Here is a 17,480-nt window from a genome sequence, read left to right as displayed (position 1 = left end):
ACCATTGGTGATTGATAATGTTGTGTTTGGCGCATCATTTCAAAATTAAATGTCCTCATGCCTTGAGTGCAAGTGCAAAACATCCATCCATCCATTTTCTAACATGTCTAAGGGTTGCTGCTGCCTATCTACAGCTGTCAATGGATGAGAGGCGGGGTACATCCTGGACAGGTCTCCAGTCTATCGCAGGGCAACACAGAGACAAACAGGACAAACAACCATTCACGCACACATTTACACCTAAGGAGAATTTAGAGAAGCCAATTAATCTAACAGTCATGTTTTTGGACTGTGGGAGGAAGCCAGAGTATCCGGAGAGAATCCACGCATACACCGGGAGAACAAGCAAACATGCGCTACCCACTACTCCACTGTGCAGCCGCAAGGGCAAAACAGTTTATTGTAATTTGTACGTTTTTTACTAGTATGCCACACAATAAAAACTATTTAGATGGAAATTTACCTTAAATGTTTTCTAAAAACCCACCAAATGTTTTAAAAAAACCCAGCCAAAAACATTTTTTTTTTTACCAGCAGAACGGGTTAAAAATTTTTTTTACGGAAAACCGCCCAATCTAGCAACACTCCTTACTGCGAGTCTGAAAAATCTGTGCCTGGGGTGTCTGGGGACCACGGTCCACCTTTTCTTTCCTTTAATAATAAATTCATTATCTTCTGGCTTTCATTCAAAGTTTTTTGAAAGCCAGAAAATTTCATGATTATGATAGACCTATTTGGAAGGAAGTTATTCCTGTTAGTTCAGACACAGTTGATAAAGCATCCTCAAAATGTGTCTATTCAATTGGCCTATTCTATCTAAAGTCTGACAAACACACGTTGAAGTAATAAACAAAATTTATCCTGTGGCAGAATAAAAAAAAAAAAAGATTTGGTTTTGAGGTGGATCAGTGTTCCTTTTGTAATGATAACAGTGAAGCTCTTGAACATCTGTTTCACCTATGTCCTACACTACACATCGCTTCTGGAATGAGATGAAAGATAGGATTTCTCTGAAAATTAATGATGTGCCACCGTAATTTGACCATCTTCCCTTGCCTGTTTCTAACACTATTAATATCATCCTGCTGTTGGGTAAATATCATATCCATTGTGCTAAATGGAGAAATGCTAAACCCTCCTTTCATTGGTTTACCAATGACTTTAAAACATTTTTTTCATCTCTTAAAAAGCTAAAAAAAAAAGGGGGGTGGGGGGGAAGACAGATATGCCAAAAAATTGAGTTTTGACTTCTCCCAACTTCAATGGCATCCACTTTTTTGTTGTTTATATTTCCATGGCTCCTTCTATGTTTGATTTAAATGTTTGTCTTGACATAAATCCCCTGCAGTTATATGTAATACTTTGTACTTTTGAATTAATAATTAATCAATTAATTAATGAATCTTTATCTGTTTATGTATATTTGGCCATCCTCTCTGAGAGTCTTTTTTATGTTAATGTTAATGTTAATAGCTTTAAAAAACACAACAACAAAAAAAGAAAAACAAGGAATTTTCTTTCCTTGTCGCGCGTGACCTTTTGCCGAGACGAGGAGGACGTGACGTCAGAGCAGGAAGCGAATCCAGTCGCTGTCCCAACAGCAGCGCGCCGCTCGTGCCACAACAACAACAACAGCAGCCCCTACAACCGAGACTTGGCGGGCGTCGGAGCCGCGCAGGGCAGCGCTTGAATGTCGGCGCGGGTCGCCGCTCTGGGTGCCGCAGCGCTGGGAGTCCGTCTGGCGGCGGTGGACATGACACCGAGGTAAGCGGCGGGGCGCGAGGCACCGGGATGCTCGTTAGCCACAAGCTAACGCTACCCTGCCCCGGCTTAACGGCAGGTAACCATGCTAAGTCAGTCGGGAACTCCCTCATTCTGCAGCTCGTCTGCGGGTTTTAAGCCGCCCGAAGGCACTCTGTGTTCGCGCAAGTCAGTTTAATAAGTTTAGTTGAAAAATATGCCTCTTTTATAACGGGGAAGCACTAATTTAAAGGGATTATCTGTCAGGTTTCTGCTGTTCAACCACAAAGGGGCTGTTGCTGCATGTCATGACGTTAGTAGGCGGCTGTGCTGCAGACCACAGGCTGGATGACAGCGGCGAAAAGCCCAAATCTGGATGAGGGGGAAAGGCTCAGACTAGTTGGTCCGGGGTAAAAAAAATCCTGTGGAATTTGCGCCAAAGGAATGACAGTAAAGCGAAATGTGGTCAGTTTTAATTACTTACCATTTCTAAACAAATAAATGGTGTTCTGTGTTCTCCAATTGTGACATCACACCAAGTGAGGTTAAAGCCACACGAACCCACAGTCAGCACACTTGGGAAGCTAGTGTCTGTCTTTAATGAGCTGTCCGAAGCCAGATATTAAATTAATTTGATTTTTTTCCTCTCAGAAATTCATATTTTAAGAAGTTGATGCATTGTTTAACTTTAAATGCTATCTGTTCTTATGCTAAATGTGTACAGTTTAAAAGTTCAATAGGAAAATTACAATTTTATTAGAAATCATTTATTTTTTGTAACACTTTTTGGATGGATGGATGGATGGATGGATGGATGGATGGATGGAGCATGGGTCTCCTATGAAACTATGGAAACGGTTTATTTCTTATAAAAACCTTTAATTCTTACTGCATCTCCTCTCTGCTCTACCTAACTCACTCACCAACATGAAGTTGTGTGTTTGTAGCATTACCTATAGTGCTTGAATGCTGTTCTCTGCTATAATTACCAAACAGCATCTAAAACACACGTAGCTGCGAGTCGTTTTCGGTAAATATAAATCTGGCTCTGCTGAGGATCGTTGCACAGGGAGATGTTTGCTGAATTGTTATTTTTTTTGTGATAGGACTTATTGATCATTTTAATTTAATGTTGTTTTTTTGTGATAGGACTCATTGATCATTTTAGTTTAATGTTGTTTTTTGTGATAGGACTCATTGATCATTTTAATTTAATGTTATTTTTTGTGATAGGACTCATTGATCATTTTAGTTTAATGTTGTTTTTTTGCAGTCCCAGTTAATAATGTGCAGTCAACACTTTCTGGAGGAGTTGTTCTCCTGCTTCACAGACTATGATTATTAAAGACTCTCACATGGCTGTCAGTTGACCATCAGCTGAGCATGTTCTTTAAAAAAAAAAAAGGTCTGGACTGGTTCCTCAGAGAATCCTAACTATACTATGTTTCTACTGATTTTTATCACATTATAACAATAAACAGAGAACGAAACATATTAAAAGGTGAGATTATGAGTCGCTGTCTTTACTCTCCATCCTTTGAACACTTATATTAATGACGCACCAATCAATTAGACATCTGATAAAACCAGCCAATAGCTCTGAGCTGAAATCTGTGAATATTTCTTTCTCTTACTCTAACTTCAGGCCTCCTAACATTGTGTAATTTAAATTTCTAATTGATAAAATAACTGATAGTTGTATCAGTGAACCTAATTAATGAAGCGGGGGCTGCATCACCGCACATTCTGCTGTAGCTGCTTTGTTTTACTCTGTTTTTTTCCCCAAGATGCTCTCTGCGCATGGTTTACACATTCAAAATAAATAGAATTTGACTATAGAAAGATGTTTTTTTTTTTGTTCCTGCTTACTGAAAGCATTAAAAAAAGAATCTCTGACAGACAGACTGTTGGGCTTTAAGATAAACATCAGAACAAATCTATGCTTTGATGCTGACATAATGTGTGATATTTGTTGCACTTGATTGTTGAACTAAAAGTTTAGATAGTGGGGTTTTCTTTAATACTCCAGATAGAAAGGGTCTGCATGCTATAAAATATACGCTTAAATATTTTAATCCACATGCGGACCAAGACCAGTAGAAGGTCAAGTTGGCTCCAACTCTTAACAGACGTAATGGAGGCGGTGCAGGTGAGCCTCCCTGAGTCATGTTCTGGTGCTGGGAAACGTCCTGACGCTCCTCTGTCTCTCTCTGTTGTTGCAGATGACTCAGCCGTGGCTTGGACATCCATGATTTAATAGAAGATGAGGCGTGCGCTGTTTGCCAGACTCGTCATCGCTTGTTACCACAGCTACATAAGCCACACCCACATGCACAGTCAGCTCTAGGGAACCATGCTTTTTTGCAAAGTGATCGCACTAAAATAACAGTTGGCCTAAATTATATTTTCATTTTATTTTCCTGAGCGGGTTTTTAGCTGATTTTTTTTCTGGGATAAACATGTCCCTGGCTGAGCAGTCGCAGAAGTGGTTTCCAACCCATGTCCAAGCCACCGTTCTTCAAGCAAGCGGTTTACAGCCCAAAGGCAAAAACGGCACCAACGATGCCTACACCATCATCCAGCTGGGGAAGGAGAAGTACTCCACGTCGGTGGCGGAGAAGACGGCGAGCCCCGTCTGGAAGGAGGAGGCCTCCTTCGAGTTACCCGGCCTGCTTGTGGAGGGCAACCCTGAGGTGTATGTGCTGTGTCTGACGGTGATGCACCGGTCCTTAGTGGGGATGGACAAGTTCCTGGGCCAGAAGACCATCAACCTCAATGAGATATTTGACAACAAGCAAAGAAAGAAAACTGAGTGAGTACCGAGATGTTTGTCAGAATGTTCTCTGCGGTGCTGCTGCTGAAGGAGTCAGACGAAATCCGTGAGATCGACATTATCAGTAAATGCCTTACACTAAAATATTCATTTAAAGTCAATAAGCTGGTGCTCCTGACGTGTAACGACATTAATGCTTCAGTTCCAGAGTCCCTGGCTGAACTCATCTGCTCTGTGAGGAGACCGGTCTGCAGCCCCAGTGAGCCGGTTTCTAAAAGTCACAGCGGTTGTCAGCCCGCAGCAAAGCCGCTAAACTAACTAATCTGGGTTTTCTCTAATGATTTAAGTGTTTTTTTACCCACTTATGAAGATTTTTAGAGCTGCTTTAGCTCTCTGCACAGAGAGCAGCCGAAACGCGAGGCATTAAACTTCACGACGTTCAAAGCCAAGGACCAAATTTATCAAGCTGTGGGAAAGCTTTTTCTGTTAATAATTAGAGAGTAAACCTGCTAACGTTGGCCTAAAACTACGTCACCAAACCGCTCCATTATATTATAGAAATAATCAGGAGCAAAACGCGAGTTAACTGGAGACTGCAGCTGCACGCGATGCCAGATCTACTTTAGAGCCGAATAATAAAACTCTGCGTGCTATCAGAGGAAATCTGTAGGAGGTTAATCTAGGGCTGGGTATCAGCTAGGATGAGCCGATACGATACAATACTCGATCCAGCTCAGGTTGATTTGACTCCAATATCGATATTTATCACTTTCAAATTATTGCTCAAATTCATTCAATCAATAAAACCAGCCAAATATTATATTTATGTTCAATTTATTGAACACTGATATATAAACAGGAAAATAAAGTGCATTTGGTTCACTGCATTTAACGTATCACAGAAACCAAAAATGTGCCCAAACGTCTGATTTTAGGGACGAAGATGCTTCTAAAATCCTGAAGACCGGTCCGCAAATTCGTCTCACTTGCACTTCCTCACTGTGAGCAGTAATGTCGCGCTGTAATAACGCCCCCTAGGGGTTGGGAGGTATATCGATATTGAAAGCCAAAACATCAATATTAAACCATTTTTAAAAACATCAATATTAATCTTTGTATAGATTTTTATGCACAGCCCTAGTTCAATCAGTGTTGGAGCCGCGTGAAGAGACCAGAGTGTGAGTAGCCGTGAATACGAGCAGAGGCTGCAGAGCGTCACCGATCAGCGGGCCGAGCGCTACCAGTCGCAGTACAAATGTAGATGCATTTTATTAAACATTTTCAAGTTTTAAAGGTAAAACATTTGTTGCCAAAAGTATGTAAATAAGTTAGAATATTATTAATAACAGGCTTTAAAAAGTTGCGAAACGTCTTGAATTGAATCCTCTAAATTTTAAAGCTTAAAGCCCTTTTTCCATCTTGATTTTCCAACTGCAGGTACGTTTCCCACTAGCAGTAAAAGCTTTCATCAGTGATTGTTTCAACGTGTCATTTATTCTACTAAAAGCATTAAACTTAGGTAATTTAAAGGTAAATGAGCCAAAGAGTAGTTGAAGAACGTATTTTTTAACTAAAGTTAAGTGACTCTGTGGACACTTTAAAAAGCAGCTAAAGTCCTCATTTAAGCGTTTTTCTGTTCATTTAGTGTTTTATTCTGTGTTATTTGACGTTTTTACAGCCTATGACGGTGGCGCTTGATTTTAATAGCTATTGTGTTGGTTTTCTGCTCTTTTGTGACAGTTTGGAAAGAAGCTCAACAAATAACCCTCACCTCCCTTATCGGTTAAACTCTGGTTATTAAGTGAATACGTTAGTTAACAGGTTGTTCTTCATGAACCATGTAGGGTTTTTAAAAATCACAACATTCCCCAACAGAAACCTTTAGAAAGCGTTTAATAATCCGTCTCACAGCAGATCAGAACGCCTCCGTTTGGATTCTTCTTTCTTATTGCATTGACCAGGAGGATCTGGTTGAAGTCTCCATCTTTTAAATGAGGGATCCTCTCCTAAATCCACAGATCTGTGCTGGTGTGTACAAAGTTTGGGTGATGAGCAGACCTCTGAGAGGAAATGGGAAATATTTTCGGCCCTCTTCCAGTCACGAGGTCTTCCAGCAGAAATAAATCAGTGTTTTAGTCACATTTGCCACATGTGTTAATGCTATTTTAGACCGGCCTGTTTCATCCCGTCCTTTATTAAGTTCATGACCCGCCGTCTTCTCCCCAGATGACACAAATACCGTCACTCTGGCCTTTTCTTTTCGTCACACACTTGTTTTACAGGTTCTTTTTATTTTAAACGTCTGTTTTTAATAGTTTATAGCCCAGTGAGGCAGCCTTGTCTGAACAACTATTAAAGCAGGACGTTTTCTTTTTACTCACTCGGCGGTTTAATTGTTTTTTCTGTCGTGTCTCTGCGGCTCAGTCGTGTCTTTAGCAGAGCGAGCGAGAGCCGTCAGTGATTCACTCGGAGGCCCAATTGAAACGAGTGGAGCTGGACGAACATGTTTAGGAAGTCACTCCCAATGGAGCAATTTTTTTTGTTTTTTTGTGTGAAAAAATGCAGCCGTGTTTGTTCTCCCCAGCCTGAAAGGCCTGTGGTTGAGCCTCTTTGCAGGGTTTGCTGTCTCACCTCCATGTGGGAGGCAGTCGGCTCGTTGATCAGCCTCATACCGACCAACCCTCATTTCTGCCTTAATAAAAAGAAAACGCCCATTTAGATGCTCTCTAACAAACCAGCTATAACTGTAGCTTCTCTTTTTCTGTCATGTTCAGTTAAAAAAAAAAACAGATAAAATTTGGGGGCAGATGGTGTAAATGGAGGTAATTCCTTCCTCTTCTTGCTGGATTCAAATCAAATACGCCCATCAAGGAATCTTTTCCCTTTTATGGCCAAGTTTGTTACATTTAATTTTTTAGATTAAACAAAGTTGAATTAAATTATTTTGTATGTGTTGTGGTCCTCAGAAAAAACAGGAAATCTTCAAGTAGGGCTGGACTATTAATCAGATTTGTAATATAATCACAATTTAGAAAAAACGCAATTTCCAAATGGCAGAGGTATGTAATTTTTGGCTACATAACAATAAATGGATCGGATCCTTTAAGTGTTGGTAATATGTTTAAAGTGGGTTTACCTCCACATGGAAGGGAAGAGAGTTGCAGCAGAGAGATAATCTAGTTTTATTATTTGTTTTAGAGTTTATATAATCACAGTATTTTTACCAGAAACTTTCAGGAATCTGACCACAGCATTAAGTAGCGATCAGACTGTTTAATACATTGACTGGTTTGTTGGTTGCCCTTTATCTTCAATAAGGATTGATGTCCAACTCAACAAGATGTTCTCTTGAATAATAATATTCTGATTACTAAAACCAGTTAAATTTCTTGTTTTAAATAGTTCTTGTTTAGAAGCATCTTTACCTACAGGCTTTTTTTGTTGCTTGTGGTTAGTGCAGAGAAAAGTAAAAATTAAATCACATTTTTAATTTTTGGCAGAATCGTACTGCATTTTGTTCAAGGCAGCAGTTGAAGGAAGTCGGCCTGGAAAGGATCGGTCGCTGCATCTGCGCTAATGAGGCGCCTTTCAGTGAACCCAGGGTGAAATAAAAGCTCTACCCAACCAGAGAAAGAGGTGGATTGTGGAGCGGTGCGGGTCTGACGTTGATTTCCTTACCCTGACCCGCATGGCTGAGGTGGATCTGGTGTTAATTAGATCGCTGCTCGTCCCGTGGCGGGGAGACGTCAGCACATTTCCTGTCCATCAGTAGCCTCAATGACAATATGTTACAATCAGCGTTCCTGGCTGCTATTTATTTAGGTGTCTGAGGCGACGCACCTCCAGGCTGTGCACCTTTTCAGCAGAGGCTCTGTAATGGATGTGCCCATGTTGGCTGTGGCCCTGGTAATCCCACGCTGCTGCCAAGCTGGACAATGATGCCGGGACCCTGGACGCCGCCGCGGCCCGTCCGCGCTGCTTTTGAACTGACGCGTTGGGGAGGAAAGCCCGTCTCCATATCTGAGCGGGCAGCCTGCAATTATCGCGCACCTGTGTTTGTTGATTATGAGGAGTTTCCCAGCGGTCTGGGCCGGAGTAGCAGAATTGTGGGTCCAAACACAGGAGGGAGGTTTATCTTAGCCTTGAGACGCACGTGAGGCGCAGCCTCGGCCCCCACGGCGGCGGCGGCAGGCTGTGGCTGGGAATAAGACCCAGGCAGGCCCGGCTGGACTCCCACAACCCGCATGCTTTGTTTTTACGGCACTATTTTTGGATTTAGGTTATTAAAATAATTTTGGACAGCAGTGAAACATCTTCATTTAAATACAAGAGAATCCATGCAAATCTATGCAGGAACAGTAAAAGCTTAAATTAAGTGATTAGTTTTAATGAAGCTTCATCATGATGGAAATAACAAAAAAAAGGGGGGGGATATTTCATTATTTGTACAACAAGTCTTTTTCAGATGCATTTAGGTTTGTGTCTTTGGATATTTTTTATTTCCGTGTCTAAATTTGGGAAATTTGTGGAGGAAAAAAGAAATGTGAGAACAAAACCAAACAGCCAAGAACTCAACCAAAACGTTCAGAGCGATTTGCGTTTTAAGTTTGGCGTCACTGTTTGATCTCCGCCTAAAACAAAGCTTGGTATGTCCAACTCCAGCTCAGGCCTGTGGAAATAAAGTGGGTATTTATACCGTGATGTATCCATAGAGGAGGGCGCAGTCAGGAGGAATGTAGCCGGAGCACAGTAGGCTGGAGACTTAGCAAACTGGTACCCTGGGGAGGGATTTAAAGGCGCTCTGGTGTGACCCACGTTTCATTACAATGAGAAATGATGGAAACTATAATTCTGGCAGCATTCAGGTTTCTGCTCTGGTTCTGACCAGCAGTCCCCAAACGACTGGCTGCCCAGAATACTTTGTGTCATTTTTGACACAAAGTATGTGGCTAAAACATTTAAACATTCTTTTATCTGGCTCAGACAAAAGGGGAAATGTGCTGCTTCTGCTAATTATTGGTAATTATCCTTTCCTGATAGATTTTATGCTCATAAACAACAACCAGTCACCTTTTCACGTAGCAATAGTTTTTTAGGAGTGAGGAGAAATTCATCTTCTCCTGTTGTCTTGCTTCCACAGAACTTACCAACGTTTCCTGCATCATTGATATCCGTAGTAAAAGCGCTCGTTATATCCTTTTTCTGCGTTGTCGATCAACATCCTCATCCATTCAAAATATTCCCATTCAACCTTATGTCATCATCCATAAATAGTAAATAAATGGGATTTGGCTCAAAAGGCTTTTTTAACTCAGAAAAATGACTTTTCTGATTGGAAACCATCTGAAAAGCCTATTTTTTCTGGCTGCATCTGTTATACTTTCACTTTTTTTTTAGGTTTTCTTGCTCTGAGGCAGCGCTGCCCTGTATTAGAAGAACATGAACTTGTGTTATTGTTAAAGGTTGCAATCGTTTTTCTCTCTTTCTGCCTTCATCACAAGGAGCCGACAGCTTTCCTGGAGCGTTCCCATCTGGCTCAGTGAAAGGCCAGTCTGCTCATCTGGATCAAAGAGAATATTAGCTAATTACTTTGAATTTTAGGGGTGTAAATCAGCAGCTTTGTCACGATACGATGTTTTATCGCTTTGTTTGGTGACGATACGATATTTGCCGATATAACACATCGTCTGTTATGATTTCTGATCGACCTGGTGCGATATTATCTGCCCATCCAAAACTATTATTAGCTCAAAAAAACAAATATGATTTGACCGTTTTATTTCTGAGCTCTTAAAAACAAAACAAACGTATCTTAAAAATGACGATATAGATCGATATTTTTCATTTTTGCGTCAATGTAATTAGATCATTATCATTGGATTATCGTTACACCATTATTACATGTCACAGCCTCCCTAATATCGGGTCCAGTTGTCCTTTGGGATTGTTTGATTTAGCGTTGTGATGCTAATAGGGCTGGGCAAGTTAACGCGTTAATTTCGCGTTAATTCATTAGACTATTAACGGCGATATTTATTTTATCGTGCATTAACGCATGTTGCTCACATGCTTTCAGTCAGTGTCAGTCAGCACTCACGGCAGCATCTCCCGCTCCCCCTCCCCTCTCGTACATGGCTCAGCGGCGCCAGCCAATCAGCACGCAGGCTCAGCCTGGCCCGCCCACTCAGCTCTCACAAACTTAACACACAAACAGCTGAGAGAGACCGCAGCAGCGAAAAAACATGAACAGCGGAAGTAGCACCGTTTGGCTTTATTTTAATACCGTAAATGAAATCAAGCTGTATGTTTTGTAAAAAGCCGGTTCATTTCAGTGGAAACACAACAAATTTATCTAAGCACGTGAAAAAACATGAAAACGTCGAGCCCCAGAAACGGAGAGAGGAGACGAAACTTCTCTCACTGCCCCGACAGACCCACAGACAGACGTCTCTGACTGAGGCGTTTCAGTCCTCCAGGGAACATCCAGGTAGATCAGTGGATGGATGGATGGATGGATGGATGGATGGATGGATGTTACTGGAGCCCACACATAACATGTAATTAAGACCTTGAAAGAACCCAGTACATATATTAAAAAGTGTTATTTAAGATAAGATAACATTAGCTAATTCTTTTTTTATCCCACGACGGGGAAATTTATAGGATTAAAGCAACAGGCAGGTGCACACAACACAGACAAAATTACATAAGGATTGAAATATATAAGAGGTGGATTAGCGAAAAAACACTGAACATAACATTATTATTATTATTATTATTATTTAATTGTAATAATAAAATAAAAACCACAAAACCCAAAAGGTCAACAGTTTCATGATATATCAAGCTTAGGGACTGGCTGATATACAGCAGGTCAAAAAAGGCCATATTTTGTCTGCAGTGCTTGCTGTTCTCTTATGAAGAAAAGATCAACTAGTGCACTAAATTCAATAGATGGGTTGAAAATATCCAGTATAAAATAAGTGCTACAAATGTTACAACACTTTTGTTCATATGGCAGCAGAACATTAAAATAAAAGTGCTCTTTATAATACTTTTGAATTCATTCTTGGAGTTTGTAAATACAATGCGATTAATCGCGATTAATCGCGATTAATCAGGGCGATTAATCGCGATTAAATATTTTAATCGTTGCCCAGCCCTAGATGCTAATTGTGGTTTTAAATGACGATGCGCGCCGTTAGACAGAAAAGGTTTCTACGGTGTGATTCCTTCCTGCGGCCAGCCTGCTAACCAACGCTGCCTCCCGCCTCACCAGCAGAGGACCCGTCTCATTAGCATGGATGAACTTCTGGGTTGCCCCGTGATGGAGCTTCACAGTTTCCCACTCGCTTGTCGTTACGTTTCTGAACAAAGGCCAGATTTGTGCAAATGCCACATTTTTTTTTTCCGCCCCTCCCTCCCGGTGAAGGCAAAGAAATCCCATTATTTCCAGTTGGAAAGGCAGGAGGGTTAAACAAACAGGAGGCCAGGAGCAGCCTGCAAGGACCTTTTATTATTCTTCAGGAGGCCGTTCCTTCTGTTCACATTTCAAAGAATAATGTTTATCCTTTTAAATGATAAACGCCGCTCACAGTTGTGTCAGAAAAGTGGAAACCTTTTTTTGCAATCGCAGCTTTTGGATTATTCAGCTCAAATTGGTCTTTACGTTTGTGTCTATTAAGAGGTAGGGAAAGCATATTAGAACGAAGGATGACAGCGTTTTGCCTTTATTGTGTTGTTTGCTTGTTATTCTGTACGCGCGGCTCCCTGAATTATGCTGAATTACGTGTGATCAACCCGACGGATTTTGTTGTCGCCGCTGAACTGCATTAATCCGGCTCCTTTTTGTGTAAATGGTGTCGTTGAATCTGTCGAGCCTGAGCTCCCCGCTCTGCCGTTGCAGCTGGTATTCCCTGGAGTCCAGGCCCGGCAAGAAGAGGAAGGAGCGCGGCCGCATCGAAGTCAGCATCCAGTTCATGAGGAACAACATGACGGCCAGCATGTTCGACCTCTCCATGAAGGAGAAGCCGCGCTCGCCCTTCTCCAAGCTCAAGAGCAAAGTGAAGGGCCGCAAGAACGACGGCGGCTACGGCGACACGTCCTCGGCCATCCTGCCCCGCTCCGCCGTGTGCGACCCGGAGCCCGGCGGCCGGCCGGCGGCCCCGCAGCCAGAGAGCAAGCCGGAGGCGAAGGCCAAGAGGCCCCTGCTGTCCGGAGGCCAGAAGCTGTCCGCGGCCCACTCCATGTCTGACCTCATCGGGGGACACGTACGGCCCAAACTCAACTCCATTAACTCCGTGGAGGAGAGTGGTGAGAGCCTTTAATGTTTGGTTTAGCACGCTGTGATGTTTCATATGCTTCCCCGTCTCAGCCGCGCTTACATGAAGGGATTATCGGCAGGTTTCTGCAGAGCTGGGTGGGATGTTGCAGGTAAAGTTCACCTGAGACCTGGAAGCTGGTTCCCATCTGAGGAACAGAGCTGAAAGCTGGTCTGAAATCAGTGCTGGGGAGGAATCTGGCAAATTATGCTTTTGGTGAAACACAACGTTCCAAAATTTTAGAATCGATCTGTAGGTTAAAAAAATTTCTGGTTATTTAGTGTCAGAAATCTGACATTTTTAGTAATTCAGTTCACTTTATTTATATAGAAGACCAAATCTTCTGCAAAGTTTTTATGTAAAAAAAAAAAAAAAGAAGGCTACAAAGAAGAAGCCCTGGCACACTGAAGAAACTACAGGACAACCAGACCATGGCTAAAACCTGAACATTTCTCTGAAACCATTAAAGAAACGAGGTAGAACCGGGCAGAGGTGGGACCAAGTTTCAAGTCTTTATCCTCATGTCCCAAGTCAAAACAGGTATTTTTTTAAGTCAAGTCCCAAGTCTGAAACTTCAAATTACAAGTTGTTATGAGTCTTTAACTGTGTTGAAATGCATGTTAAATGTAAATAATAGAGCATGTGTTCTTTTTAAATCAGCTTTTATCTCCAATTGTGATGAAACCGACCTTACAAAACAGTAAAATTAAACTTTGCTTCAAGAATAGTCCTCCTTTGAACTATATTTTTAAAGAATATACAGTAAAAAATGCAACAGCAGAACTTTACATTCAGACCCAAATGAAATGAATTAATGGTGCACACCCTTTATATAACAGATGTCTTTAGCTTTAGATTTTGGGTCAAATATCAAGTCCAATTCAAGTGTCGAGTCACTGGTGTTAAATTTAAAGTCTCTGAACACTTTTTCAAGTCAAGTCTGAAGTCATCAAATGGACATGAGGTCCAAGTCATGTGACTGGAGTCATGTGACTGGACTCATGTGACCGGAGTCTCCACCTCTGGAACGGGGTCAGGGAGGCTGAGAAAAGCTCAACAGCACCACTGCAGAAGCAGGACAGGTTCAAGTCATGTTCCTCCTAACATTCAATGCTGGGCTAAAATCTCCCAGAAGCCCTTGGGGTCGTGTTTTCTAGTCTGTTGAACCCAAACAGGCCACAGATCCATAAACTGTATATGTGTGGCTCTTCATCTGGACCTCTGCACCCAGATCGACCACAGCGTAGCCAGACTGAGAACTGGGTTCACCAGAACAGCAGCGAGGTCGTTTTTTATCAGATGTTCTCACATCATCTGGTGGATCTGGAGAACTTTTGGGAGGCAGCTCAGTGAAAATGTCAGGATCCAGATGAACTGGACAAAAACTCAACCAACAGATGCTCCAGGTTAACACCCCCAGATTAGTTTGTTCAGTTGAACTTTACCTGTAAATATGACATCATGGGTGGAAAATAAGGCTTTGAAATGATTAATCAGTATAAATTATTTTATGTCACACAAATTTGGCCTTTTAAACACTTTGAAGAGTCACTATACAGGGACAGCTGCATTTAATGGCATTATATTAACTCAGGGAGAGGAAAAAGCTTAAAAGACAGACTGATAATCTGTTTATCGTATTTTTCGGACTATAAGGCGCACTTAAAATCCTTTTAAATTTTCTGAAAAATTGTTGGTGCTGCTTATACATGATTACTTTTGTGTTTACTGACTGATTTTATGAGGTACAATGCTCTCATAAGTGTGTTAAAATGTGTAAGTACAACTTTGGTTAGCAATGAAGCCGCTCCGCTCTATGGATATTCAGAGCTTTACACTGCAAAAATGGAACTAAAAATAAGTTAAATGTTGAGCAGGTATATAAGATGATTTGCCAATGGAATAATATCTTTCCACTTAAAATAGGAACAACCCATCTCCATCATCTTATTTCAAGTGCAGTATGTCTAATTACTGTATCTTATTTTAGGGGTCAAAATACTCATCCCATTGGCAGATAATATTATTTACCTGCTCAAATCAAGGAAAAAACACAAATTTTAAGAACATTTTACTTATTTTTAGATCCGTTTATGCAGTGTACGGTACACTGTGTCACTACTTGATAGGACCCCTGAGCTGTCTTCAAGACTGCCTGACTGTAATGTCTAAACTAGAAGTGCATTCATGTAAGGCAGCCAAGAGTACGCAAACCTAGTAAGTTAATTTAATATAAAAGTTACGTTTATTTTGGACTTATGTTAGAAACAGGGCAGTGTAGTCCAGCTACTCTGTCCTCCTGACAGAGACGGATAGAAAGCTGTGGACGTGAAGGTACTGCAAAAAGGGAACTAAAAGTAAGTGAAATTTTCTTGAAATCATTGTATTTTTCCTTGATTTGAGCAGGTAAATCAGACTATTTGCCAATGGAATAAGATTTTTGCACTTACAATAGGAACAATTCATCTCCATCGTCTTAGTTCAAGTGCAGGAAATCTAATTATCTTATTTTAGAGATGAATTGTTCCTATTTTTACGCCTAAAACAAGATAATTAGACATCCTGCAGTTAAAATAAGATGATTGAGATGAATTGTTACTATTTTAAATGCAAAAATCTCATTCGCTTGGGAAGAATATTTAATGCGTTTTATAATCCGGTGCGCCTTATGGTCCTAAAACTACGGTACCTAAATCGATCATTTTAATTCTGCTGGCGTCTTCACACAGGCACCTAAAGGTTTGCCCTGCCAGACGTTTAGACAGTCACACAAACGGCTTCACGTTCGCTCCTTTTTAACGAGGGACCCGTTCATCTCAGCGGCTGGATGTGTGTGTGTGTGTGTGTGTGTGTGTGTGTGTGTGTGTGTGTGTGTGTGTGTGTGACTTGTCCTGCGGCAGGTACAGGCGGCCCTCACAGGCGTTCCCAGAGCGAGGTGCCAGGATACCAGGACGGAGGAGCACACAGCGACCCTTTCACTGATATCAGTGACACCCTGCCACAGAAGTATGCCACGCTCCCACGCAACCGCAACCCGTTCGAAGGCGAGCGGGGCCAGCAGCCGTGGGACCGGGCCGAGCGGAAGGAGAAAAAGGAGAAGGTCAGCCTACTGGAACGCGTGACGGGAAAGAAAGAAGGCCGCAAGGCCGGCAACGGGGGCCGCTCGGGGAGTTCTGGAGACCTGCGCTCTCCCAACCCCTTCAGCGCCGACTCTGCAGCGGAGACCAACCCCTTCACCTCCGGCTACAAAACCAGGTAATCCAGAACCAGAACCGCAGAGCCCGTGAAGTCTGTTGGCTGGTGGAAAGTGGCTACGTTGTGGTTTATCTGAGGGGAAGGTGTCATTAGTGGCTCTTTAGATAACAAAGCCCTTTGAGCTACAGTAATGAGATCCTCAGCCGAGATAGACCGCCCAATTAACCACTTATCTCTGGAGCCACCAGTCCATCATCTTCACTGCTGCCTCTGTCTGCCACCAGGGCTCAGGGGTGTTTATGTTTATTTCTCTTTATTAAACGATGCTTCTCTTTCCTTATGTGGTTATTAAAGGGGTTGTGTCGATCTGGCCCTCTGAGACGCACGCAGGGTTCCCACGGGTCCTTGAAATCCTTGAAAGTTTGTGAATCTGAAAAAAATAATTCAAGGCCCTTGAAAGTTCTTGAAAACAGCCAAAAAAACACCTTGTCCTTGAAAGTCCTTGAATTTTTTTGTGGGGTTGAAAGTTCACACGGATGACGACTCATTTGTCATTATTTTACTACCACACGATCTTTTAAAATTATGTTGATTCCGCAGACCTTTAATTTGCAAAAGTATGTCCGCTCTTCTTCGTTAGTTTGTAGGCTACGGTTTAGGCCTACATGCGTCCAATAGGTTACATTCACGCAGTGTTGCCAACTCAGCGACTTTGTCGCTATATTTAGCGACTTTTCAGAGTCAAAGTCAAAAACTAGCTTAATCAAAGATGAAAGTAAGTGAAACAAATTGATATAATTCTGAACATCCCAATGCTGCACTTTTTTCTATAAAATTCCATGAAACGGTAGGCTAATGTACATCTTATATGTAATGTAATGTAATGTGGATATAAATGTAGGCTATGAATATGATCAATATCAATGTAGGCTATAAATTAAGTCCACTTTCTTGCATTGCTTCTGACCCAACAACTTCTATGCCGTTTAGTCTTTTATTAAATTTGCATTGTATTAAAATATGATAACCTATTCAGCGGTCACAGTAGGTAAATGCCGCCACCTGTGGTCCTTGAATTTGAGGAAATTGGTCGTGGAAAGTCCTTGAAAGGTCCTTGAATTTGATGCTCACCAAGGTGTGGGAACCCTGCGCACGGTGCCTTCTAGAAGTGTTCATCTCCCTTCAACTTCTTCATGTTGGCCAATTCTGGCTAAACCAAAACAACATAGAGCAATACTTGAGATTTCCTTTTTAAATATCTGAAAAGTGAGGCGTGCACATGTCTGTCAATCCCCCCCCCAAAACAGCAATTCCAGCTTCCCTTGTTCCTGTAGACACGGCAGGTTTTCTTCTCGGGTTGGACAGAGAGCCTCTGTCACCATCAGTTTCTGGCCACAGGTTACTAATTTTACTTTAGGTCTGTACTTTGACTAGGCCGTTCTGCTCCAGGA

The 17,480-nt window shown here is 41.8% G+C and overlaps 1 protein-coding gene across 4 annotated transcripts in view; it reads left to right on the top strand.

Moving 5' to 3' along the window:
* Nucleotides 1-1,576: 1,576 nt before the first annotated feature.
* The window catches only part of LOC105915916 (rab11 family-interacting protein 2), a 26,458-nt gene continuing 10,554 nt past the window's right edge, over nucleotides 1,577-17,480 (top strand). Inside the window, exons 1-4 of one of the 4 annotated variants that reach the window (XM_021309349.2) lie at nucleotides 1,577-1,764; nucleotides 3,963-4,552; nucleotides 12,420-12,826; nucleotides 15,735-16,089. In XM_021309349.2, the coding sequence (XP_021165024.2) occupies nucleotides 4,200-4,552; nucleotides 12,420-12,826; nucleotides 15,735-16,089 (1,115 nt within the window). In that variant the 5' untranslated portion in view covers nucleotides 1,577-1,764; nucleotides 3,963-4,199. Of the gene's footprint in view, nucleotides 1,841-3,962; nucleotides 4,553-12,419; nucleotides 12,827-15,734; nucleotides 16,090-17,480 lie in introns of those variants that run through there. The other 3 variants (XM_036126077.1, XM_036126080.1, XM_036126078.1) reach the window with 3 other exon arrangements.

Source organism: Fundulus heteroclitus, chromosome 22 (genome assembly GCF_011125445.2).
Source record: "Fundulus heteroclitus isolate FHET01 chromosome 22, MU-UCD_Fhet_4.1, whole genome shotgun sequence".
NCBI lineage: Eukaryota > Metazoa > Chordata > Actinopteri > Cyprinodontiformes > Fundulidae > Fundulus > Fundulus heteroclitus.
This window is presented reverse-complemented; position numbering and strand designations above follow the sequence as displayed.